Below are 25,876 nucleotides of genomic sequence, written 5' to 3'. Positions count from 1 at the left end.
TAAATTATAAATTTTTTTGTTTGGAAATATTAAATTATCTCATTTGTTTGCGACAAATTAATTTTGCTAAAAAAAGGTTTGGCGCAGAGCAGTGAGTATCAGGGAACGGACCGGGCATGTGATCCGGTTCAGATCAGAAGGAGCGGTTTTCTTTTACATGAAACCAACCAACCATATCTTTTTTGTAATTTCCAGTTTTGAAACTCCCTCGATTTTGAAATCAGCCGCGCTCAATCAGACGAATTTTCTCCGTCCATCAAGAACTCCCGATTTCGTTACCTCGCTATCTCTTTCATACACAGTGGAATAGATAATCCATTCTCTACTTTTTCTAGAAGTTTCATCTCAAGAACTCGGAGTCTCGGAGGATAGAAAGATTATGACGGTGATTCTGTGAAACCGAACAGGACAGGAGGAACGATGTTCATGCAAATCTTTAAGAGGAAGAAGCGGATAATCGAGCAAGTCAAGTACCAGACTGATCTATTCGACCAACACCTCGCCTCTAAATGCATTCTCGACGGAATTGCTCCTCCTTCCTGGCTCTGGTCCCCTTCGTTCCTTTTTCTTTCCTCAGATCCAAATGGTACATCCTCTCCCTCTCTCACTAGTCTTTGTTCATAGGGAAAATTGAATCATTTTGGCTTCAAAAACTGAATTTAGTGTTCGTACAGTAATTTCACCCAATAGTTTCAACCCGAGAATTTAGATTTTTTTTCTTTTTGGTCATATTGTAGCAGTTTTCTTCTTAAAGCAAAAAAAAAAAAAAAGGATCGAATTTGGCTATAAAAAGCACAAACGATTACTGATTGGTTGGTCAAGCTTATCTTTGAATTTCATTTATTCTTTCCTCCTAATTTTATTTGTCTTTCGAGTCATATCCCTTTAATATTTTTCCCCAAAAGTTATTGCTGATTGTTTGTTCAAGTTCCAGTACTATTTGGACTTAATTGCATTAGGTGCTTGATGTCTTAATTGGTTAAGGATTTAAGAGATTTGTTAGTATAATTTGAGCAAATAAAAGCTAATGATGGTTGTTGTAGCAATAAAAGCACGATATGGTGCCTGTTGGGGAATTAGGATAATTTAGATTTGATCCTTTTGCATAATACTGTTTTATGGTGTCTTCTCTCCAATCTGTTGTGTAATCAGAGAGTCGACAAAAAAGGAGCTTATACCAGGACTCTTACTTCCACGTCCTCAACCTGCAAACCCATACTCCGCTGTTCACTACTCTCTTTACCAAAAGCCCAATGCTGCTGGTAACGAGGGGTTCCCAAATGCCTCACGCACTGAAATTCATGCTTCAAAAATCGGCAGTGATGATGAGATGTCTGTTTTGAGTCTATTTCCTACTGCTGACACTCAATGTACCTGCAACGGTGTTCTCGAGCCAGTTTGTAGTGTTACATCTCAAGATTGTGCAGATGCAAGAGTATCAGACAACTGCCCTGATCACGCTCAATCATTAGTGAAGATCCAAAGATCAAAGTCAAGACAAAGGGCTCTAGAACTTCGCAATAGTGCCGAAGCAACTAAATCACCTTCATGTGATGATAATCATGCTACTGTTTGTGCTAGTCAACATACAAGGTCTGGGATTAATTCGCTACAGTTTGATCATGTTGATGAATTAGAGTTGGTTAAACCTGTTGATACAAATACTGAAGTTTGTGAAGAAGAAGAAGAAGAAAAAGCAAAAACAGGTGGATCCTGGGATAGTGGCACAACTACTAAATCTGGAAATTCTAGCCTAAGCATCACCGCTGCAAATGAGCCTGAAAGGATGGCAACTCTTCTCATTTTGCCAAAGATGATGGCCTCAAAAACTATATGAATGAATCACTAGAAAAATGTAACCACGTCAATAAATTACTGGAACGGGTCAACCCTTCTGTCCTTTCTAGGGCAAATCTTATTGCAGAAGAAGCAAAAGTGGTTGATTGCAGGGGTAATGAAAGGAATAGCAATGTTGTCTCTGATAGAGTTACAAGATATAGGAGTTCTATCTCCCAAGCCAGCACTTTAAAGAAGCCTTTAGAAGTAGATATCTCGTGGTCTGTAGCTGATGAAGATGGTGTACGTGTAGAGGCTGTTGATAAATCAGCAAAGCAGCCTAATTCTGTCAAGCCTTCATTTGTAGTCTCCAATGAATTTAATGGATCAAGTAAAGCAAAAGCCAGGGATAAGTTGACCAAGGGACAGGGAAGCAATATTTCTGTTGGGAGAACAACGAGATCTGGAAGTTCTATCCAACAACCTAACTGTGTGAATGAATATTTGGAGATGGATAACGCTTGTGGTAATGGCGAGGAAAATGACGTTAGCAAGCCAAAGCAGCTATTCAACCATGATAATGGCTTAAGGGATTCTGTCAATCCTATAGGTATCACTTATAAAAGTCCTGGGTTGAGAGCGAAAGTGACGAATTGCCAAAAAGTTGCATCAAATGATGCTTGTTCCCAAAGAATAACTAGGTCTTCTTCGGCTGATGTATATCATATTATTGAGTTCCCTAAAGTGGATCTCTGCTCTGATGTTATAAAGGACGGTGATGCTGTACCTGCACAATCTTTTCGAAAATCTTCACAACTACCTCAACAATTTGTTGATGGAAGAATTAACCTTCAGGTTCTCCCCATATCTCAACCAAAATTTCCCTCTTGTACTAGTAGCATTCTTGCCCAAACTGTTGTGCAACATAATGGGGTAGTTTTGGCTTCCGTCTGAATCTAACTCAGACGGTAGTAGATGTGGAGTTGAGGTTTTAGAATTAAGGCCACCAAGTGAATGTGTTATGTCTGTCAAGCCCAAGCAACTTAATTTTAATGATGTGGAAGAAAGCAGTTTGCTTGAGACTTCCAATTCCGCATTAAAGAATAAAAAAGGAGGTTCATTGCCGTACTACATTCTGTGAACCTATTTGTAATACCCGGCTAGACCCCGGCATCGAAATTCCTATCTTCCGGTGGAATTTCAGATGTTGGAACCCTCTAGAAGGGTAAAATCATGTTTTTATAAATGTTTTAACATGTTTTTATGGTTTTAATGAAGAAAGAAATTGAGTTTTGAAAGAAAATGTTTTGGAGGAGAAACCCAGGTTCGGCCGCCGAACCCCATGTTTGGCCGCCGAACATGGTGGAGTTGCGAAGACACTTTTGGCTTCCGAAGGTGGTCTGGCCAGCTACCTATAAAAGGCCCCCTGTCCGAAAATGGGCGAGTTTTCTCTCCCTATTTCCGGGCAAGGTGAGTCTCCGCCACCCCTTTTGTTGATCTTGTGTTTTCTCCTCAAATCCTTCAAGTTTTGACAAGTTTTAACTTGGTTTTGAAGATTTTTGAGCTAAGAACGAAGTTTTGAAGCTTGGAGACCCCGGAGCTTGATTTCTCCCATCTCCAAGTTTGGATCGCCTCTCCTCTCGTTTTTCAAGAGGTTAGTGGAGATCCTACCCTTCTTTTATGCTTCATGTAAATTTTGAGGGGTTTTAGAGAGTTTTAATGCATGTTTAGGCTAGTTGTAAATGTTAGGGTTTATGTGAGTTAAATGATGAAATGTATGTTATTGTATGTTAAAATGTGATGTTGTTGGGGTATAGGTTAGTTTTAAGCCCTTAAATGCTTGAGGATGTGTTTATGCATGATTCTGAGTGGATGGGTTTGTGTTGTGAGGATTGGGATGGCTAGATGCATGTTGAGGCTTGGGTTCTGCCTTCTGGAAGAACCCAGGTTCGGCAGCCGAAACCATGTTCGGCCGCCGAACCTACCTGTGGTGGCATGTTTTGGCCGCCTAAACTCGCCCCCGAAAGTTGGACTTTCGGCTCTGGAGGGGAGTTTCGGCCGCCGAAGGTGCATGAGTTTTGGATCTGGAAGGGACTTTCGGCCGCCGAAGGTGCCCTGTTCAGCCTTCCTTTGCATGTTTTCTATGATTGTTTTGTGATGTTTTAGGGGGTTTTTGGAGAGATGTTTAGAGTCATGTTAGTGTATGTTTGGTCCCTCATTTGAGTCCACCTGTGTAGATTCGGATCCGAGGAACCGAGAACCGCAACAGTGAGATAGCTGCTTCAGAGTATTTTCAGAATCAGCCTGAGGTGAGTATAATGGATCTTTATGTTTCAAAGCAAATAAATTTTTGAGCATGTTCATGCATCACGAATGTCATGATATATGCTAGGTTGTTTGCATTAGAATTCACGAATATGTTGCATTGTATATTATGATGTTGATGTGAATGGATGTGGATGACCCATAAGCCCTTGATATGATATGATGACGATGATACGGTACGAAGTCCAGTGAGGCCCATTCTACGCCCCTGGCACTATATAAGAGAAAGACCGGTGGGGCCCATTATACGCCCCTTGGCATATTGGATATGCTATGTTATGTTATGTTTAAGAGAAAGACCAGTGGGGCCTATTATACGCCCCCTGGCACCATTGGAATGTGTAGGGGGCTATTGGTGATAAGTTCATCCTTGATGTAATTTGTTTGTGATATGATGCATTTCATGAAAGTATAGATTTTAATATATTGTTTTACTATTTTGCTCACTGGGCTCTAGTAGCTCACCCTTTTCCCTTAACCCTCAGGTTTGCAGGTTCGGGATAGACCGGGAGATCAGCAAGAGTAAAGGTGTCATGTATGTAATAGTGTAGTTGTGGACATGAAAGATAAAGTAATGTAAAGTATTGTATAAAAATGTTATGTTAATCCCCTTTTGTACATGATCATTGTGTAATGTTTTATTTAATGTGATGTAATCCAAGCTTGATTAATGTAATGTTGACTAAATTAGAGCATTTGATGAGGGTTCTTGTGTTTGGTTTATATTATGGTTATGATGCATGCACAGGTCAAGCTTGGTGAATGAAAAAGTTTAAAGTTTTATGTAAATGTATGATCATGTATGATCATGTATGAGATTTATCAGGTATGTCATGATGAATGTTAGGCTTACTACGGGTCCCGGCGACCTTAAGTCGATCTGGATCCTAGCGCCGGTAGCGATCCGATTTCGGGTCGTTACACTATTGGATAAAGTAACATCTATTGGCTATCAAGAAAAGCCTAACCCGTCCATTGATATGCCATTGCTGGAGCAGAAACTTCCTATCAAAGAAGAGAAACCTTCATCTGAAGCTCATATGAACGATAAAGTTGGTTTGGTAGATGAAAGTACAGTTAACCCTGTGCAGCAGAAAATGGACGAGTTCATTTCTCAAAATCGAAATGCAGATTTCTACTTCGTGGGTTCTTGGCCTCAGCATAAGCGAAAAAAGATAGAATGTCAGCTTACTAATGCCTTCTTTGCTTCTCCAACCTTAAAGGTAAAGTCACATCAGATATTCACATGTATTCTACAGGGACATACATGAATTCTATAGGAGATGATCGAATATAACTTGAAAAGCTGAACACTTAGTATGTATTTCAGATAGGTGATGCAGTGCAATCAGATGTTGGAAAGAATCCACTGAAAGACATGCATCGGAATGTGGAACACCAGCGGATAGAGGAATATAAAGTTTCGTCATCTAAGCAGCAAGTAGAGGAAGTATATCTTTTTCAAGTGTAGATTCTGAGTTGTTGTTAGTCTGATTTGCATCAGGTCAATTATGTATAAAGATATGGAAATATTTTCTATTATTTCATTGATTAAATTTTAAAGTATAGTACAATGTAAATCACTTTGTACATGGCTTTCTGGTTGATGCAAACAAAATATTTGGCTAGCAAAGCATGCTCCTTTCCCCTACCTCCTTCCTTGCAAAATGCAAACTTCCCGTTCTCTCTCCGGAGTTCAGTGGCATAATTCAGTATGTGACTAACCACTTTAGCATCAAAGCTTACTAATGAAATATTCCTTAAATTTAGATATTTAAGCAAAGCACATGATATTCATTTGTGGAAAAAAAATCGCAATCTTGCATTAGCTGCTACTTTCTTGACTTGTGATAAATTTAATGGGTATTGGGTTTAAGTTGGTTTGGTTGTGTGTCTGACCAACTTCCTGTTCTCCCTCCGGAGTTCAGTGGCATAATTCAATATGTGACTAACCATTTAATCAGCAAAGCTTAGTAATGAAATATTCCTTAAATTTAGTTATTTAAGCAAAATATATAATATTCATTTGTAGAAATAAATCGCAATCTCGCATTAGCTGCTACTTCCTTGACTTATGATAAATTTAATGGGTATTGAGTTTAAGTTGGTTTGGTTGCGTCTGACCCACGTTTCCTTTGATGACAAAGAAATGAAAATGGTTTCATGTTATGTCCATCTTTTGATAGGAGAACGTGCTACTTTGTTTATTAGATCTAAATCACAGATATTCATGAAAAAAGGGAGTTCTTTTTGTAATGAAGAAGATCTGGGTGCATTCTTGAGGCTGCTTATACTGTCTGAAGCAGAATTATATGTTTAATTGTTTCGTGTTTGACAGATTGAAATCAGTTTGGAAGGGAGGGGTAGAAGTGCAAGTACTGCATGTAATTTGATGCTTGAACAAGGAACTCCTTCAGTCCCAAGTTTGAAAAAACTGGCAGGTGAACATGAGACAGGACAGCACACTGCCGAAGAGAAAAATTTATATCAATTTGAAGACGAATTAGAGGGCAGAGGCACTGAAGTTATGCCTTATACTGAAGACACCATACTGGAAAAGAAAGATCATCTGGACAGGAAGGACTTGTCATATGGTTCATCTGGTTCTCATAGTCAAATTCAATCAGTGATTTGTTCTGATCGAAAGATGCCCGAGTACGATGGTTTTGTTATGGAAACAGATGATGAACAGCTCTGCACCTCCAAGGAAGGAATTGACTTTGACAAGTTGGACCTCCCACCCAATGGTCTAGGACGTGCGAGTGTTCTCGACCAGTTATGCAAATCCACTTGCCTGCATAGTTCATTTTTTGATCTTCCGGCAACATATAAATTACAGGAAGCACTAAATTTATGTCACTCCCTCCCCAATGGGCTCTTCGAGAACATTGAGCAACTTGACAGCAGTTTCCGTTGCTTGAACCAGGAAGTCAATCAAGCACTTCATGAATCCCATTCTGTATCTCCGCCACTTTCTGATTCTCAATCTGCCTGGGATCTAAGGAAACTTTGTGCATCTCCGGTTGGGAAGCTTTGGGGTGGAATGCCACCAAAGTCTAGCAGTTCTGGGAAGCGGGTGAGCTCAATTCCAGAGCTTCCCTGCATCAGTGAAGAAAATGAGATTACAGATGGCGTAATTGGTACATTTCTGGAAGGTGTTGGTCCAGAAATGTTTATTAGCTCAGTCACAAGAGAGCCACTTGCTGACATCACAGAAAATTCAAATCCTCTAGTATCAGTTTGTGAAGCAGAGTTAAATGATGATAGAAATAGTATTGCTTCTTTGCATACAGAATTCAGCTTTAGTGGCACTTGTGACGGTCAGAACGAAGTTGGGAAACAAGAACAAAAGTAAAAAAGAAGATTTACTGGCAAGGACAAGGAGAATCAGAATTTACCACTCGAAGGAGACAGTTTCAAAAGAGGAAATGGATCACTACATGGCAGTTCCAGTAAGCCGAAATTATCTGGAAAAAGTGGTTCGGTAAATGGAGGTCTAGGTCTGTCGGTGAAGGAGTCTAAGTGTAACAAGATCGCGTCAAATGTCACTTCCTTTATTCCATTCGTGCAACAAAAACAAGCTGTTGCAGTTGTCACTGGTAACCTCCAAATGTTTACCTTTTGCCTTGTAAGTAGTTAGCTATGAGGAATCTTTTCATTTCTCTTCCTTGGGTTGTCATTCAGTGGAACTGCATTATCTAATATCGGTATGATTTTACTCGTTTAACTGTATAAATGGTGTACAAGTATTTGAACATTTTGCCATCCTCTTCCCAATTAATAAAGTACATCTTAAATATTTATAGGAAAGAGGGTTATTAAAGTGAAGGCCTTGGAGGCTGCTGAGACTGCAAAGCGTCTTGCAGAAAAGAAGGAGAATGATCGGAAGATGAGGAAGGAGGCCCTGAAGCTTGAGCGAGCCAGGTTTTTAGAAGAACAAAACTTGAGGCAGTTGGAGCCAAAGAAGAAAAAGAAAGAACAGAAGAAAAGAGAGGCTGATACAGCAGCAAGGAAAAGGCAAAGGGAAGAAGAGAGAAAGGAGAGAGAAGGAAAGCTAAAACATATCGAGGAAGCAAAGAAACACCAACTGGTGCACGAGAAAAAGGTGCATGCTGAGAAAGAACAAAAGGAGGTAAATTTCAAAGCTCCAGTATGATCTGTTTTTTGAGTTTCCCGTTTTAGGAATACTGTAATTATGTGAATGTCCATTTTAGGATGGAAGAACATATGAGAGGAAGGAATCTAAGGACAGATTAGGAAAGTACAATGAGACTGTAAAAGCAGAGGAAGGCCACAATCTTCAGACAGTGCCCAACTCTGAACCTACAACTACCGATGTTTCCAAAATTGACACCATAAATGCAGGCATCATTCCTGAAGATTCTGAGGCTTTGAGTGATTGTGGAGATAACTCAGAGGTAGAAGCTCATTAGCATCACTTTTTTTTTTGTATCAACCATAATGTCCAATTCGTTTTGGCTAAAATTATGTCTATGTTGTAAATAAATCCTAGTTCAACTTGGGTAAGAAACAAATACATTTACTCCCTTGGCATCCTAAAAGAGAAGTTCTTGGTTCTTCTTTTTATTACCTTTGGTAGTCCACTTCTAGTAATTGTTATTATAGACAAGTAGGAGTCTTAAAATGGTGATTCATTTAAATTGTGCATGCCAAAACTATTTCTTTTGACTTGGTTTCACTCCAAGGGGAAGAAATTTGTAGTTTAAAATGGAGCATTTGCATAACTAGTTAACTACAGTTTTGCATGGGATTTTCTACCATAAATGGAAAGAGATCTCTTTCTTATTCACTTACTAATAGTCTGTTACCTCATGAATTCTATGTGTTCTCTTTTTATCTTTGCATTTATATGCTAAATTGCTAATGCCTAGGCTGTCTTAAATATTCAGGTAACGAGCTACTTTTGCAAGGGGAGTGACAGCTTAATTTGTAATTTATTTCAAGAACAATCATACGAGATTTCTCCATATAAAGGTTCAGATGATGAAGATGAGGAGGAAGATGACAATATAAGAGACAGTAAATTCGTTCCTTCATGGGCCAGGTGCGACTCAAAATTTATCATCTTGAACGCTAGTGCTACATATTGACATAGCTTCTAACTTATTTGACATAAACATTGTACATTCATATACTGTAGTGCGGTCCTCTTATGTTGTTTCTTGCTTGGTTAAGGTCTAGGAATAAGTTCACTTGGAGGTATTACAGTGGCTCTTTCTTCCTCTTCTTTTTATTCAGCGAGATGGCATTTGCTGAAATCTTATCTTCTGTTGACTTTGAGACAAGAGCGTCTCTCTGCATGAGTTAATGGAACATACAGTAATCAGTGTCTGCTTTTTCTACAGTAAAAATCACCTGGCTCTGGTTGTCTCGTCCCAGCCACAAAATCCAGAATCAATTTTCCCCCGTGCAAGCTTTTGTAGTATTTCTGAAGGTAATCTTACTATAAGGTATGGCATCATGGATCTATTATCAATTTCTATACTGAAATATAATTATGCTTTTGCAGTTCTCTTGCCTAGAAAGCTTCAGCCAAAGTAGCATGCATGGTGATTAATTTGGACAACATTATATTATCTTGGCTCTTCAATAGTTGGTCCTCGCACCTTTGTATTCAGAAAAAAGGTTTGCTTCCATCTGTTTCGTACTTCTCTTTTTCCCCTTTTTTCACCTCTTATTGTTGTTTCCCTCTAGTGAGAGAACTTTATGCCTTGATATTGCCGTAGACATTTACTTAGAAACATTAACATGAGACCGCTAATTGTAGCAGCTTTATGCAATCAAATCATCCATCCATAAGGCCAGGTTTCCCTTGGTTAAAAATAATGAAGGGGGAAAATGAGAAAGCAAACCGTATTACACACTAACATAGCCATGAGCACATGCACAGATAGAGTGGTGGGTTTGCTAAAACCCAGGTCAATTGGTTCTATTCAACTTGAAATTTGATCCTTGGAGTTGATTCCGCTATTTTCTTTAACCCACAATTTTGGCCATGAAAAAGCATTTGATATCTAGAATCGCAAACATGTTTATTTCATCTATCCCACAAAACTGGAAGTAATTGGTTGAATTGTTTTATGTGACTGATTCTGATTGACAATTTTGCAGGAAATTCAGGAGAAGTTGCTTGAACATTGTAAATTTATAATAATGTACATACTTGTGTAGATTAGATCCTTACCTAAGTGAGTATACTTGAACAAACTATTTCACTTGTGAAACTGGCTGAAGCAACTTCTTTAACTGAGGTAACAAGAAGAGCGAGTCAAAATCGAAGTATGCTTTTTCATTCTTTGAGTTTATTGTCAAAAAGAGGAATGGTTGGGAAGAACGGTGCAGGTTGTTTCAATGGTCTTGGACAAACTTAGGCTTGACATATTTTGGCCTCTTACTGGTGTTGGAGAAAATCACAAGAGGCAATTTTACGATAATCCACCTTGAGAAGAAAATGAAAAAGGAGAAAAAGAAACAAAGAGGCCAAGCTGGTTTCCACTTGAAATTATCTACTTGGTTTGGTCTAACATCATCCAAAAGTCCAAACTGTCTTTCGCAGCTTGGAAGTATTCTTTGATTTTTTTTAACAATGAAAAGGGAGATGGGCGGAGGCAGTATATTTTTCATCCTTCTAACGGCTAAATGACGTGTAGTAATATAGATTTTTTTTTTTTGGTTTTGAATTAGTAAACCTGGGCCCAGAGCTCACATGATGGCCTCTGTCATCATTGAATCCTTCATATTAATATTTGGTTTTGTCTGTAATTGAAATTTATAAATTGCTGTTCAGATTTCCAAATCTATTTTAAACCTTCATATTTGAATGCTCAAAACCATGACTTCGCCCAGAATAAAATGACATTAAAAAAATATATCTAACGCCCTTTCTGCTAAAACTATTCCAACTTTAAGGAAAAAAGTTAACTTTAAGTACAAGTTCCAAAGGATTTATCATTTTCCTAAGGAGATTTAGGAGCATATATCACTGTGTGTGAAATTGATGTTGAAAAAAGAATCCATTGCTGAGCATAAATATATTCAAAAAAAGAGCTTCACGCTATTTTAAACTTCAGATAACAGGCATCAATGCATGTTAAAAAAAACCCTTAATTTATCTTCATCATATTTATTTTTCAATTTTTTTAAATGAATAAATTTAACTATTAGACTAAATGTTTACCATGAATTCATGCATTTATAATATATATTTTAATTAATTCTACATAAATTTCAAGATAATTATTTAATTTAACAGTATTAAACTTATTTTCATATCAAATCGAATTTATTCATTTTTCAGTTATTAATAACTTAATCTATGTGATAGTAGAGTGATATCACTTTTTTTAAGTTTTAAATTGTGAAATAATTTAATTATAATTTAAAATTTTAAAAACAAATACAATTTTTTTTAAAAAAATTTCATGACTAAATTTATATTTTAGAAAATAAGCACATGATAAAATGGCGAAAGTCACATGCTTCCCATAGATCAATAATTGGAGGCATCTTTAAAACGGCTTGTTTTGAAAATTGCATTCATCCCGACCCAAGTGAGACCCACACCTGTTCTCTTATGTCAATTTGACCCAGTCCATCGAGAACCTAAAACGCCGTCGTTTTTCTGCAGCGAAAAAGAGAGAAAATTCCTGGTGTGGTAACCGTTAACGCATACTCTCTTTTTTCTTTCAATCCCACGCGCCCATGTCTTCCAACCGTTTAAATCCCATTTTCCCACCAACCTCACTTTCCCATTCTTTCTCATGAATTTAACTTCAAGAACTCTTCTTGTTAGTCTTTTTCATCGTTAACTCTCGAAAAGCCTCTATCAGAAACAAACCCATTTGTTATCCATCAAGATTCAATGACTATGCCTCCAAGCAAGCTTCTTGTTTTCATCTTCCTCTTCCTTCTCTTCAATTTCAGATACCCTTTTCTTGTCTTCGCCAGTAATGTCAGTTTCGATTTCTCTTCTTTAACTCTCCGGAATCTCACTCTGCTTGGCGATTCCTATCTAAGGAATGGTGTCGTTGGCCTCACACGCGATGTCACAGTCCCTTCTACAAGTTCAGGCACTGTAATCTACAATGTTCCAGTTTCCTTCTTCGACCCAGAATCTAATACCACAGCTTCTTTTTCAACAAGGTTCACTTTTTCCATTAATAATGTTAATCCAAGCTCTTTTGGGGATGGTTTCACCTTTTTTATTTCACAAGATAATCAACCTCTTGGTAGCCCAGGCGCGTTCTTAGGTCTTGTTAATTCGTCGCAGTTGACCAAGAACAAATTTGTGGCTATTGAGTTTGATACAAGCCTTGATATCCGTTTCAATGACCCAGATGAGAACCATGTTGGTTTAGATATTGATAGTCTTGATTCAATTAAGACTGCGAATCCAAGCTTGCAAGATATTGATTTAAAGAGTGGGAATTCAATTACTGCTTGGATCGATTACAAGAATGGTTTGAGGGTCTTGAAGGTTTTCTTGAGTTATTCAAGTTTGAAGCCTGCTACGCCAATATTGACTGTAGATCTAGATCTCTACGGGCATCTTAAAGAAGCTATGTATGTGGGATTCTCCGGTTCTACGGAAGGGAGCACTGAGCTCCACTTGATTGAGAGTTGGAGCTTTGAAACCTCCGGGTTCCTTCCTGTGAGGCCAAAATCACATTCTCACAATGTGTCTGACACCTCCGTCACTGTAACAACACCCATTTCTAGGTCTGCAGAGAAGCATCATAAAGGGCTCGGCTTGGGTCTTGGGATTGCCGGTCCGGCATTCTTTTGTGTGTTTCTGGCGGTTTTTGGGTATGTAACTATCAAGAAGTGGCAGGAAATCAAAATAGTGAACAACTTAAAAGCAGAGCTAGTGGCGGGGCCAAGGGAATACAGTTACAAAGAGCTGAGTTCGGCAACGAAAGGGTTTCATTCAAGCAGAATGATAGGCAGAGGCTCATTTGGGAACGTGTATAAAGCTTATTTTATGTCTTCAGGCAACATTGCAGCAGTTAAAAGATCGAAGCATTCCCATGAAGGTAAAGCTGACTTCATTGCTGAATTGTCTATAATTGCTTGTTTGAGGCACAAGAATTTGGTCCAATTACAGGGTTGGTGTGTTGAGAAGGATGAATTGTTGCTTGTTTACGAGTTTATGCCTTACGGAAGTCTTGATAAGATACTATACCAAGAATCTGAGAATGGTCCATTTTTAACTTGGTCCCATAGGCAAAATATTGCCATTGGTTTGGCCTCTGCATTAACATACTTGCATCAAGAATGTGAGCAGCAAGTCATTCACAGAGACATAAAGACGAGTAATGTAATGCTGGATGGGAATTTCAATGCGAGGCTGGGTGATTTTGGATTGGCAAGGCTGATGGATCATGATAAGAGTCCTGTTTCTACCCTTACTGCTGGAACAATGGGGTATTTAGCTCCTGAGTATCTTCATTATGGAAAAGCAACGGAGAAAACCGATGTTTTTAGTTATGGTGTGGTGATGCTTGAAGTGGCTTGTGGGAGAAGGCCAATTGAGAGAGAACAAGAAAGCCAGAAAATGTTGAATTTGGTTGATTGGGTGTGGGAATTGTATGGTCAGGGAAAGATCATTGAAGCGGCTGATAAAAGGCTGAATGGGGGGGAGTTCAAGGAGGAAGAAATGAGGAGACTTTTGCTTGTGGGATTGAGCTGCGCTAACCCAGATAGTGCAGAGAGACCTACAATGAGAAGAGTCCTCCAAATACTTAATGGTGAGGCTGAGACTATGACTGTGCCAAAGGTGAAACCAACTCTCACCTTCTCTTCAGGCTTGTCTTTGACTCTTGAGGACATAGTTTCTGATTGTGAATGATGCAAGATTCCCCACTATATAGCTAGCTGTCTGAAGTAGCTTAGCCTTTAAAGTTTTTCTTGGGTATCGCTTACTGATTGCTTGATTCTTTCACTTTTTTGTAATTGTGATTGTAGTGCAGTTATTTGTAAAGGACGATTAATTGGCCTTAGTTCAATACCCTTCTATTGAACTAGCTGCAGATAGATCAGTTTCTTAACAAATGTCAATTTGCATTTAATCTTTACAAATACTCGATTAACAAGTGTTTTCCTCTGTTGCATCTTCTTGTAGCCTATAATTTACTTGCAGACTCAGAAATATTAGAGCATACATTTACTGGTGATTTGATGCGTGAACTACTTGAGAATAAGTAATGGTGGTTGTGACTTGAGATATTTGTTAGCTATATAGGAAGGAAAGGGAAGTCCATGAATGGGATCAGTGATGCAGACTAAGGTTGCCTTCTTCCTTCCCTCTTTTGGCATTAGTGATAATTTTGTTAATGTGGCTGTTGAGAAAATTGATATGAATTGCCTTGTTCTCCTTCTGGCATCAATTGATCATAAATTGATTTTTGGAATTTGTTGAGGTCTCATATTTGCTTCCTGGATGAGGAAAGAGAGTGAAGCGAGCATGCAACCTCATTTGAGAGTTTTTTTTTTTTTTTTTCCGATACGTATTGGATCCGCTTCATAATTCTATCTCTATACATTTATTATCACTTGATAACATTCATATTGGATCCTCTTAATAACAAAAATATATCCTCCGTTCTGAACACCCTCTTGGGTTGTGCATGATCAAAGTTTTAGGAATAAGGTATCAGCCGCACAAGCATTTCCACCTTCCAGCAGTTTTCATAGATGGCATCATTACTTCTCTCCGACGATTCTTTCAAAACTAGAAATTCAAACACAGTTCTGCCTTGCTGAACTGAACAAAAACTGCAGTTTCATCCATATGATAGATGACGTAACAGAGGACGGAGCAAAGACTTCAGAGCTGGCGTTCTCTTAACTCCCTCACCTTGAGTCCCTTGGAAATCTCCAGCCCAAAACTATATTCTCAAACAAAATCTTAGAATGCTGCTTTCTGACTCCAACTCTGCAATCATATCCTCAGTTCTTAGATCAATAATATCCCATAAATCCAACTGAGATATAGAAGGTTGATGTTCTTCTGGAGTTTCTCACTTTGGGAAAAATTCTCGAGGGGGACGAAAGGAGCTTAAACTCAATGCTTACATGACTATATTCCTGGGCAAAGGCACAACCTGTCATAAAAGCATCATATCGAGCTTCATTTTTTATTCCAGAATTAGTGGACCTGAAAATAGATATTCAATCTGGCTTAAAAGAGAAGCTTTTGAGATGGTCCTCAGCTTCCACGTCAAAGACAGAGCAATCAATTATTTCTTGCCATATGAGATGACAGCATAGCTAAGAAAGTAACCGTTGTTTTATTTTATTTTATTTTTTCTTTAGCAGCTTAGCATGCATTTTGACTAGAAGATAGCTGTACTGTACAAGGTACAACATGGGCATAAAGTAGTAGGATCTCAGAAGAGACATAACTTTGTGGTGAAGGGGGAAGAATTGTTTGTTTCAGATCATATTTAATGAATCACATAGACCAAACCAAAAACTATATAGTATTCTATGATATGCTTCACAGTGCACAACCGAAACGCCAAGCAATAAGCAGAAGACCACTGCATAATGTGTTATCTGATAGATTTCAGAGCAAGAATGAATCATGAATGGTGCTCCACAACCGGACCTCCATTGGCAATTTACATTGCAATTGATCGCAACCCAGTTAAGCTAGGTTATTCTGTGCTTGATAATAAACCTGTCAAACATGAAGGAAATTTTTTGTCATACAGAAAAAGGGATGAAAGCATCCGAAGAAAATAATCACCTGAGGATAAGATAGGAATATTGTACATATCTGTCCATGATAACGCTTTTGCCCCAAAATCTGAAAGTGAAGTCCAACACAATTTCCGACAAGAATTTTTAGTTGAGCATCCATCATAAGACTTATTTGCCTGTTTAACTTCTCAAGTTTCCTATTTAATAATGCCTAGTGAGAAATTCACTTAACAATTCAACTGAAGCAGGTACAACTTGCTTTATGGGGGAGATCCCAATTTTGAGGGGCTAAAAGATCACTGAATTTGCTTTCTTCAGCATATTTGGCAAAAGATTAGAGATCTGAAAACGCTTCTAGCCATCATAGAGTGATCACAGGAAGCATAGCATTGGCTTTCAAGAGAAATATGTGTATACTCCTTCATTAGGTCTTAACCAGACGAGCAGCAAAGGCTCCATCAATTGAATGTTTTACTGGGTAAGAGAAATAAAAACCACGCTCCGTCACAAAATCAGGTGGCACATATGCATCAACAGGATCTATTTGAAATTCCTGACACAGATGACAAAATAATAAGATATTTAATATACCAGCTTGATGCTAAAATATTTCTCAATGCTCATCATTAGAATGAGAAATGGTAAAACATTAAGAAAAGAGAAAAGATCTTTCATTAGCTAAGCACATTGCATATTTCGAAGTGTGTTCGGCCGTTAGCTTAAAACACTATTAGAAATATTAAAAACAATGTGCATAGTCTTACAGGATGCCTGAGAAGAAATGCATCCACCCTATCTTCATTTTCTTCGGGATCTACGGAACAGGTACTGTATACTAAAATTCCACCAGGCTTTACCAGTCTGCAAATGCAAAATATACTTCATAAGCAAAACACATTAGAAATAATGCGCTTAATCAAGGAATAAGGTCTTAGCTTCCTCGGTGGATACTGCACAGTTCATATTGCATCTATATGAAAGAATAAAACATGCTGTGTTGATAGATTCTTCCCAGAAACCATGTTGTATTAGTTTAAACAAAAACGTACAAAAAAATGCTCATGTTTTGTTTGTGTGTAAGAAGAGAGTATATATTTAGAGAAGGAAATATTTAGACTCACTTGGAAGCTGCATTCAAGAGCTCATCCTGCAAAATTTTCAGTTCTTCCAAATCCTCCAAACTTCTATTCCAACGCAAGTCCGCTCTCTTGAAGAGGAAAAACAACCAATATGTGGACCTTGTATTCTCAATTTAGAAAAAATGCTGAATACATAAATTAACACCTGAATTTTACCTAAAACGTATTATGACAGCTCCCAACTTAATTTTGACCTATCCGTTATAGTTTTATTTTTTTTAGCATCCATTTTTTTTAACCAATGGATGCTGATAACATATAAATAATTGGGTCTGTTAAGATCGTGACACTTGTACACAGGATTTGGAAAGATTTCATTAACATTTCGTCTAATCCGACTGGGCAGTAGAAAGTCCAATCTATGAGGAACGAAGTCCAACCTATAAGGGACGAAAATTAGACCACCAATACCCTTAACCTTGCTACAGCCCAAAAAGGACGAGTATACCCTCTTCAAGGGTGGTACCACAACGAAGTATTGAATGCAGACGCGACCGACCACAGTAACTGAATGGGACGCATCCCAGTATAGATCGGATAAGCCGGTACGACCTGATGAAGCTTGAATAGGATGCCGACCTTCTACATATTAGTCGTCTCCTTCATACATCACTAGAGTCAATACATCACCGAGTCATAACCGGATCATAAATGTATGTACGGTAAAATAGACTAACATGACATTTGCATAGACAAGATATAAACTAGCCGGCTCCACATGTATTAGCCAACTGCCCACCATTATTGAGCAGCCTGACATATTTGCACAAAAAAACCCCTGTCTAATACGATGGAACGTGACACAGAGGCTGTTAGAATGACCAGTTATATATACCTTGGTCTAACCCAAATGGGGGATATTCCAAATTCACAAACACATACTGAACCCATCGAACTTGTTTTCTCTCAATAAACTTTAACCTCTCAAAACTGAACACCTGACTCATTAACTCTCGTTTATTCCCTCATTTACTCGCCTGAAAACTGATCCCGATCCATTAATTTCCTCAATGAATCAAACCCCTTGTTCAAGTGTCTACATTTGATACGCCCGCCGGATCTTAGTTCATCATATGCTTAGTTGAAGAATTATTGGGGCATTTATTACACATTTCTTGATGCAATTGAAAAGATTGATATCAATTTCCTTTTTTCTTTTTTGACTTTTTCACTCATCATCCACCATTTTTTCCCTTCTTTTCTCTGTATTTTAATTGGTGACTAATAATTGGCGATTTTTTTTCTGATAACTACATTAAAATACCATATTCACTTGTCCCTATCTGGGTGCATTTGCATAAATAGTTGGCAAAATAAATTAGTATTTAATAGATGAGAAAAAATAGAAATTGAGGCGATTAATAGGTCAAAACAAAAGTTTGGGATGCCACCAGATATTTTAGTGAAAGTACAAGGGGCAATTTATGTATTCAGCCATTAGGGGGAAAAAAAGTAAGAGAAAAATAAAATATTTAAAACAGCATAATATATAGAATTCTCCAATATCATCAAAGTTTTAGGCAACTAATAACTTTACTAAATGGATCAATAGATAATTACCTTGGAGAGAACACCAAGCCCAGAACAAGGAGCATCCAACAAAACCTTGTCAGACTTCATTGGATAAGTTTCCTAAGAAGTTGGACATAAGGGAATAAACAAGTTAGGACTTCTTCCTACAATATTAAACTTTTTATAAAGTAGTGAACTCACAGCAAAGACACGAAGATCAGCAGGGATGGTGGTAATGACAGTATCAACTTGGTGTAACTTGGCTGTCTCTCGAAGGATTCTCAACCGGCCCTTGTTTATATCAATTGCATATACCATACCTAAAACCCAAAAAGTATCACCAGTCACCACACCATATAAAACAGGATGAACTAGAAATCAATGAATAAGAACATAATAGATTGATAATAATAACAATAATAATTTAGTCATGAAAGAAAAAGTTTGGTTGCACAAAGGCTAGGTGTTAGGGAGAAAGCTTTCTTGTTATTGAAAGGTTTAGTCGAAACTCAAAACGATCTTCATCAAGAAAGATATACTCTTGGCAGCAGAGAGAGAGAGAGAGCTTAAACCAACTTAAAAAAGAGAAAAATGTTCACATGGGAAAATTTTATGAGCTGGCAAAAACCCTTGACCAGCTGCCAAGCTGTGGAATAATAAGTGAAATTGCAAGAATCCATAAGGCACTACCCATCCAACATCAACCCCTAGGTAGACACTGAGCATTCAACACCAGAGTAATGAGAATTTGATAAATTGAGCAATAAGAGTATGAAAAGCAAATTACAATCTAAGAACAACATAAGACCAACAAGCCAAGTGCAGATAGTTATGGAAGCTTGGAAGAAGAGAGAGCAGCAATTCTTAAAAATACCTTGGCCATCCATTAGAGATGCCATGTAAAGCGTCTTTCCTCCAGGAGCAGCACAACAATCAATAATGCTTTCACCAGGTTGAGGATTCACAACAGAAACTACAAGACCTGCAATTAACCTGTGTCATAATATTTGAGGAGAAGACAAGGCCAAAACTTTCGATTCCATTATAATTACCTAGTAACCAAAATTATAAAAAGGAAGTACAAAGAGATGAATATTGATGCTTGGTTTCTTTCTCTCCCCTCCCCCCCGGCCTTTTGTGGCTTTATTCAGCTGCTATCGGAGTTTATTTTAGCTTTGATTATAACCAAATACTGGCCAGTTTAGGGTCAGGTACAAACATGCAGAAAAAAATTTTAGATCATATATTATCATATCCTAAGATACTCCAACCCTATGGTCTCAAGCCTGTTTTTCCCCTTTCTGGCAGTAATGGAGGCAGAAATTTAGTTCAAGGGGGCCAATTTAAATAAGTAATAAAATAAATAAAACATACTATCTCCCGTTTCATTATTTTATCATTTTTTTTATTAGTATCCTAAAATTATTGTCCTCTTTTATTATAGTAACATATAATTGACTATTATAATCTTATTTCATTTTACGTTGTTTTCAAATTAACCTACCATTAATTATTATTTTTCTAAGTATTTAAAATATTTATTAGCATTTAATAAAATTTAATGGTTTTAAGATTGGTATAATTGAAAAGTCAATAAAATAAATTGTCTTTCTTAATATGTGTGAAAAATCAAAATGAACAAAAATTATAAAACAGAGAAAGTAAAAATAAATACCAATTCAGAAAATAAATTTTTATAAAAAGTGAATAAACTATTATAATTAAATCATAATCATTCTCAACCATTTTTTATTGATTGAAACATATTCTTAATAATATCATTATCAGCATTTGTCAATATATCTTTCAATATAAGCTATTGATCAATTATTTATGATTCATCACTGAAGAGTCGACTTTTAATGATATTTAATGCAGAAAAATCTCTTTCCGCTATGGTTATAACAAGCAAATCCATAAAAAAAATAATACTAGTACAATAATATAATATTTTAATAAATGGTTTACTATTAAAATTTGATTTTTCTAAAAAGAAAAAATTCTTACCCATTAAAATTTATTTTCATATAATTTTAATCATATAAATAGATTAGCAACAAGTGAAATAAATAAAAAAACTTATCACTTAATAATAAAAATAGTATATAAAATTAAATTAAATAATGCGTGAATAATTTAAGAAAAAATTTAAATGGAGACTTAGACTTAAAATCTTGAAAATGAGAAGCAAATTTTTTGGATTGAAAAATAATAGAGAAGATGAGGAACTAAATAGTAAAAATTTCTTTGACAAATGGATTAAAGAGTTTGATCTTATAAAATATAATAATGATTTAATTAAATAATTTTGAAATAAGGATGAGTTGGTAAGTTTTTTAAACATATAGGAATCTAATAATAATTTTTCATATTTTAGGAAAAATTACCCATATACCCTTAAAAAATTTCAAAAATTTCATGGGGGCCATGGCCCCCTTGGCCTAAGGCTAGGTCCGTAAATGATTTCTGGTGCAGCTTTATATAATAGGGAAAGTGAATATCAACCTGCACTCTCATCCTGAACTGAACAGAGGCCTTGTTTCAGCAATTCAGCTTGTATAACGATCTGAAATCAGCAAAGAGTGAAAGAATACTGAACATCATCAAAAAGCAAGGCAAAAACTTGATATGAACAGCTACAAGTGCATCACTGTTGTTCCCTTTCTTTAGATTTAGAAGCCTTGCAATTTGGCTAACTAAAAGACAAAGAATATTTGTGTATCTTTATGTGTTCCATTTCATTTGTTTTTAAGTATAGACCTTGAGGTTGCACAGAAGTAAGCAAAAGCTGTCATAACAGTTTTATTGTTACATAATAATGAACTTTCTGATGATAAAGAATCTTCTAAGGCTAACGATCTAAACTACTTTCTTTTGCAGTTGTTTCATGCAGAAGTGATGTCTCCCAACTGGCTTATAGAGAAAACAATTTTATCATATATTATCAGGCATCAACAATCACAAAGTACAAGGAAGAAGATTAACATCATGAAGTACCTGCATTCCTTTTTTGATGCGGACAAAATGATCCAAATGCAAAGAAAGCTCATGAGGAACCTGGCATTCAAGAAAAGAGAAGAAAATAAATGATTGAAAATAATTGTCAAGCTTCAAACACAGAAAACCGGGAATATTACTTCCATGTTTGCACCAACATGGGCATGGAGTTTTTTGTGAGTGCATGCATGTGCAGTATATCATACTCCAATTTTTTAGGCAAGTGCAATCCCACTAGAACAATTGCCAAAGTGTACTTTTTATTCCCCTCTCCTACAGACAAAATGAAAAAGCAACTTATCTTCAGAGCATTAAATTATACTAAGCATTTGCAATCACCTTCAACAAATTAAGCTGCATTACAAGGTCATCTCTAGTCACTCCCTTCCCACTGTTTGCCCTGAGATCAGTATTGGAAAAAAAACTATGAGAACAATATAATATAACTTTATGAAGCAAAAAAAAAGGGAAATTCTGCCGAAAACCTCAAATTGAAACTCGGTTCACCGTTGTTCCACTGCATCAACCTAATCGCTTCTTCTTGCCCAAGATACTTTGTCCAACGCCTTACCATCCACTATAAGAAATAATAATGAGAAACGTGAGGATGAAAATCAAATGCTCCATACTTATTATCTTGTCAATCTAGGTGATTAGCATGATATTTATCTTCATCTTCTGGGTGTGGTGGGAGAGAGAGAGAGAGAGAGAGAGAGAGAGAGAGAGAGCAACTCAAAACAAAAAGCATGCCTTGTATTTTAAATGCATATAAAACAGGGGCTTCTTACTAGTTAACATAGACATGAAGCATATATTCATTTACCTTCCAATCATCTTATCAATTAAAACAGGGGTGTTTGACAGATGGACTGTGACCTGAATTTCGACTTGAAAGGCCATATTCTATGAACATGTTACATGAACGGGGATTAGAAACATATTCTTATTCTTATGTTCAGCTGAAAACCTAGTGACTTGGCTGAGCACAAATGTCCTCAGAACTTATACAAGCTTAAAGTAAAGATGTCAAGTGATGAAAGTTTCCCAACTTCAAGATTTTTTTCATTCTGTAAATAGAAAACTTTTCCTTGAATTTCCGCTCAATCCACAAAAATCTGAAGCAACAATCTGTGAGGAGACATTTTAATAGCCAAACATCTCTCTCATGATAGGTCAACCATCAATGTGCCTATGATGGTCAAGCATCTCTTAAAATACATTAACTATCAATGCGGCTATTTTCAGATTATCTTAAAAATGTTATTGATTATGTTGATAAAAAGGGGGGAAAAAGAGAAAAAGTAAACATTATCACATATCACAGCCAATAGTAGCATAAACTCACCACAGGATGAGAATAAAGAGTAGCAAGGGCACGTGCTTGTGCACGATCATCACCTTCCAATATTGGTAGAGGGAGTGAGTTAGTCTCCTGCAAAAACAAAAAGTCAGCAATACCATTTCCCTTTAGTGAGATCACTTACACAAGATAGCTCACCTTAAGCAACACTAGCTTCCGCAGGATCCCATTGACCATGTTACCAGCACCAGGTCTAAGGGCAACTTTTGCAAGTCTCACGTTCTGAAGTAAAAACATGTGATGACCAAATAGATAAACTTCTTGCTATATGATTGCAAGAGACTACTCAGAAGATGATATTACCAAAATTGAAGGCACAAAGGAATACTAAAGCCAGAATCTGGCATAGCCAAAAACCAACCTGACTTAAAACTTGCACATACAGAATTCACAAACTCAAAAATATGCGTTCCTAGGCTAGAAGTCAAAATATAGGTCATGCCATTGTAGCAAATGCAACATGCACCTCTATAATTCTTCTCCAAATCAGAAAAGTACATGAATGATACAGAACAATGAACTGGCCAAAGATTATTGAAAAGTAATTCCAACTGGTACACCTCACTAATTGCAAAATTTATAAAAAGATAACTACAGACTAAAAGATCCAAAAAAAACATTCTAATGAATTTACCTCATCAACAACGGCATATGGTGGCATGTCTAGCTTGACAATCTCATAAAAACCAATTCGGATAATCTAAGAAAATCAGAGACAAAATGTAAAAAATTCAGGTCCCAATACATATATATTATTGTTAATTTTCTCTTTGAGCACTTTTAGTAAATAAAATACTCAAAATTTATCACATTCGTAAGATCTACTATTTCTCGACAACAAAGAACAACTAAATGTCAGTTACAAGGGGACAATGAGCCTACATACTGCTAAATGGATAACACAAATATACATGGTTAATACAGCTATTAAAACAGCTAAATTTTGATGCAATCATGGTATCAAAAGCATAAAAACCACTTGTTGAGCCTCCAAACAAAAAGGCACCCCATTGCCTCCAATACAAAAAAGATTGTAAATCAATATTAGGAAATCCCACACACAAAGAAGGTAGAGAAATACATATCAGACATAATAAAATGATAAGAGTTATTATATCACATCCCATGCCTCCCCCATAATGTATATTAAAAAATAAACATGCATTGCAGAAGCACCTGCAAGAGAAGAGGTTCCATGCTCCTAAATTTTCTCTCATCATGGCATAATGAACAAATTAAATGATCAAGGTATCTCCTCCAACGAATGGTGCCTCCAACAATATCTGTGACCTGTAGGCTGTAGTGTTAAATTGAAGGAATAAAGAAGAGAAAAACCAAGATCTAACAGAATCAAGTACTAATGGATTTGTTTATTGAATAGACGAAGGTATACATATGATATGGACAACTTTTACCGATTACATTTACATCACATGGTTAGGAAAAAAAGATGAAAACCTTGAAATTTCCTTAAATTTACAGCAAGTGCCTTAAAAATTAAAACAAAGAAAAAGATTACCAATCTAAGATCACGATCATCCAAATCCTTGGTTCGAAACCCCAGAGTTCTTTCAACATACCCCATCTCATTATCACCAGAACCTTTCCCTTTCTCATTCAAGAGATCAGCAAATGCACCACCCATCTCTATTCTCATCAATCTTACTGCAGAAACTGTATAAACCATAGAAGAACGCATAAATGCAAAAAAGAATAAAGTAATACAAATACTACGATCCATTCTTCAGAACTATTCTGAAAAGAAACAAAAGTGGCACGGTCTGAAATATAGTACGAAGAAAGAGAAACTTAACTGATCAATTGACCTTAAAAGGACATATATAGAGCAACAGTAAATCTCAGTTCTAAGGACTGACACAGACACACACTGGCACGACACGTGCATACCTGTATGTATATATAGGGAAAAAGTACCCGCACTGTAAACGATGATATTTTTTTTTATATTTTCTCTTTTTAATTAACAATTAAAACAAATTGCAGTAATGCAGACCCTGGATTTTTTTTTGTACTTATCCCATATATATACAGGGAGAGGACTTAAATACCAGCTCTATGAGGGGAGACCTCCAAATTCAATTTCTGGGTTCTGCGCAAGGGACTGGGAGGGCCTGAAAATTCAAACAAAATAACGGTAATTAACTGTCAACTATCATCAACTACACCAAAATTCATAGTCGCAAGCGTCCCAAAATTAGGACAGAAGAAGAAATTCTAATCCTAAAGAAGCTATACAACAACAAACAACTGAAACAACCAGAAAATGCATTCTTCCACAAACAAGGGAAAAAAAAATTATCTTACTAATTTTCTAAACATGCAAAATAACAACATACGTTTTCTAGGAGCAGAAATCGATTTGTTGTGTTTGTTGGTTCTCTTGGAAAACTTGAGCGGCATAGGAGGAGAAGTTTTACTGGCATCTGCAGAGAGATAAAGATGGAGGGAAAGCACGTGCGCCATTGCTACCTATTGAGAGCAGCAGAGGGGATGGATGAGCGCTATTTAGCAGCTCATCAGGTTCTTGTTTTAACCGGATCTATTGGGTTTCGGTTTCCAATATCCAGCAGCAGACAAACCCGGCCGGGTCCAATTGGTGTGACGGACGGGTTTTGCGGGTACTCGATCCAATGATTATACAACTACTATATATTATTTTCATACAAATTATTTATTAATTATATGTTTTTATAATTTTTTTAATAAGAAATTGTTAAGTAGTATTTGAAATCTCTCGAGAGCATATATTTTTATAATTTAAATATTACATTATTAATATTAAATATAATATTAATATTTTTTTACATATATTCTTTTTTTTAATCTGAATTAAAATTAATAAATATATTCATATTTATGCCTCACGATAAATTTTGAATATCCATAAATATTAGTAATTATTATTGTCATTTGTAATATTTAAACCGTAGGGAGATCTATAAAATTTTACCACCACATCAGATAGGTTTGTATATTATAGTTTTCTAAAAATTATATATATTATTTTCAAATGAATTATTGT

The 25,876-nt window shown here is 36.5% G+C and overlaps 4 protein-coding genes and 1 long non-coding RNA gene across 14 annotated transcripts; 4 read left to right on the top strand and 1 right to left on the bottom strand.

The window, feature by feature from the left end:
* The first annotated feature begins 5,030 nt into the window (after window positions 1-5,030).
* LOC110601181 lies at window positions 5,031-9,166 on the top strand. 3 transcript variants are annotated; one of them, XM_043951482.1, is made up of 5 exons: window positions 5,031-5,324; window positions 5,432-5,542; window positions 6,440-7,700; window positions 7,908-8,519; window positions 9,012-9,166. In XM_043951482.1, exons 1-3 carry the CDS (start codon window positions 5,082-5,084, stop codon window positions 7,454-7,456), a joined length of 1,371 nt encoding a protein of 456 aa, XP_043807417.1. In that variant the 5' UTR covers window positions 5,031-5,081; the 3' UTR covers window positions 7,457-7,700; window positions 7,908-8,519; window positions 9,012-9,166. The 3 variants fall into 3 exon arrangements, with proteins under 3 accessions (XP_043807417.1, XP_043807415.1, XP_043807416.1); XM_043951480.1 differs by having other exon boundaries at window positions 5,432-5,551; XM_043951481.1 differs by having other exon boundaries at window positions 5,432-5,551; window positions 6,440-7,808.
* On the top strand, window positions 7,530-8,534 carry LOC122721926 (vicilin-like seed storage protein At2g18540). The gene is made up of 4 exons (XM_043951116.1): window positions 7,530-7,585; window positions 7,786-7,808; window positions 7,908-8,233; window positions 8,316-8,534. Exons 1-4 carry the CDS (start codon window positions 7,530-7,532, stop codon window positions 8,532-8,534), a joined length of 624 nt encoding a protein of 207 aa, XP_043807051.1.
* Window positions 8,763-25,372, bottom strand: LOC110601180 (probable ribosomal RNA small subunit methyltransferase B). 7 transcript variants are annotated; one of them, XR_002485782.2, is made up of 18 exons: window positions 25,191-25,371; window positions 24,903-24,965; window positions 24,353-24,507; window positions 24,010-24,123; window positions 23,468-23,533; window positions 22,972-23,055; window positions 22,819-22,905; window positions 21,959-22,050; window positions 21,813-21,873; window positions 21,474-21,533; window positions 20,982-21,042; window positions 19,351-19,458; window positions 18,678-18,796; window positions 18,525-18,596; window positions 16,947-17,032; window positions 16,590-16,686; window positions 15,872-16,378; window positions 15,388-15,802 (listed from the first exon to the last, which is right to left on the bottom strand). XR_002485782.2 is itself a non-coding variant. In XM_043951478.1 (18 exons), the coding sequence occupies exons 4-18, from the start codon at window positions 24,448-24,450 to the stop codon at window positions 16,250-16,252; spliced, it is 1,341 nt and encodes a 446-aa protein (XP_043807413.1). In that variant the 5' UTR covers window positions 24,451-24,507; window positions 24,648-24,741; window positions 24,903-24,965; window positions 25,191-25,249; the 3' UTR covers window positions 15,388-16,249. The 7 variants fall into 7 exon arrangements, 5 of the variants coding, with proteins under 5 accessions (XP_043807414.1, XP_043807413.1, XP_043807412.1 ...); XR_002485781.2 differs by having other exon boundaries at window positions 15,898-16,378; XM_043951478.1 differs by adding an exon at window positions 24,648-24,741 and having other exon boundaries at window positions 15,388-16,378; window positions 24,010-24,130; window positions 25,191-25,249.
* LOC122721990 lies at window positions 9,281-10,910 on the top strand. Of its 2 annotated transcripts, XR_006348824.1 has the most exons (3): window positions 9,281-9,321; window positions 9,468-9,556; window positions 9,632-10,910. It is a non-coding gene; the product is annotated as an uncharacterized LOC122721990 (long non-coding RNA). The 2 variants fall into 2 exon arrangements; XR_006348823.1 differs by lacking the exon at window positions 9,281-9,321 and having other exon boundaries at window positions 9,331-9,556.
* LOC110601179 (probable L-type lectin-domain containing receptor kinase S.7) lies at window positions 11,468-14,616 on the top strand. The gene has a single exon (XM_021738223.2). The coding sequence runs from the start codon at window positions 11,984-11,986 to the stop codon at window positions 13,967-13,969; it is 1,986 nt and encodes a 661-aa protein (XP_021593915.1). The 5' UTR covers window positions 11,468-11,983; the 3' UTR covers window positions 13,970-14,616.
* Window positions 25,373-25,876: the final 504 nt, after the last annotated feature.

This window comes from Manihot esculenta, chromosome 15, assembly GCF_001659605.2.
Source record: "Manihot esculenta cultivar AM560-2 chromosome 15, M.esculenta_v8, whole genome shotgun sequence".
NCBI classification, from domain to species: Eukaryota; Viridiplantae; Streptophyta; class Magnoliopsida; order Malpighiales; family Euphorbiaceae; genus Manihot; species Manihot esculenta.
The sequence above is the reverse complement of the archived record's forward strand: the minus strand, read 5'-3'. Positions and strand labels throughout refer to the sequence as shown.

Coding starts and splice junctions, on each gene's coding strand:
- LOC110601181 (XM_043951480.1), top strand. CDS start 5,082: ATGCCATTGCTGGAGCAGAAACTTCCTATCAAAGAAGAGAAACCTTCA. Junction 5,325..5,431: donor TTGCTTCTCCAACCTTAAAG/GTAAAGTCACAT, acceptor TATGTATTTCAG/ATAGGTGATGCAGTGCAATC. Junction 5,552..6,439: donor CTAAGCAGCAAGTAGAGGAA/GTATATCTTTTT, acceptor CGTGTTTGACAG/ATTGAAATCAGTTTGGAAGG.
- LOC122721926 (XM_043951116.1), top strand. CDS start 7,530: ATGGATCACTACATGGCAGTTCCAGTAAGCCGAAATTATCTGGAAAAA. Junction 7,809..7,907: donor AACTGCATTATCTAATATCG/GTATGATTTTAC, acceptor AAATATTTATAG/GAAAGAGGGTTATTAAAGTG. Junction 8,234..8,315: donor CTGAGAAAGAACAAAAGGAG/GTAAATTTCAAA, acceptor TGTCCATTTTAG/GATGGAAGAACATATGAGAG.
- LOC110601179 (XM_021738223.2), top strand. CDS start 11,984: ATGACTATGCCTCCAAGCAAGCTTCTTGTTTTCATCTTCCTCTTCCTT.
- LOC110601180 (XM_021738224.2), bottom strand. CDS start 25,317: ATGGCGCACGTGCTTTCCCTCCATCTTTATCTCTCTGCAGATGCCAGT. Junction 23,534..24,009: donor TGGAACCTCTTCTCTTGCAG/GTGCTTCTGCAA, acceptor TGATTTTCTTAG/ATTATCCGAATTGGTTTTTA. Junction 21,874..21,958: donor GAACCGAGTTTCAATTTGAG/GTTTTCGGCAGA, acceptor TACTGATCTCAG/GGCAAACAGTGGGAAGGGAG.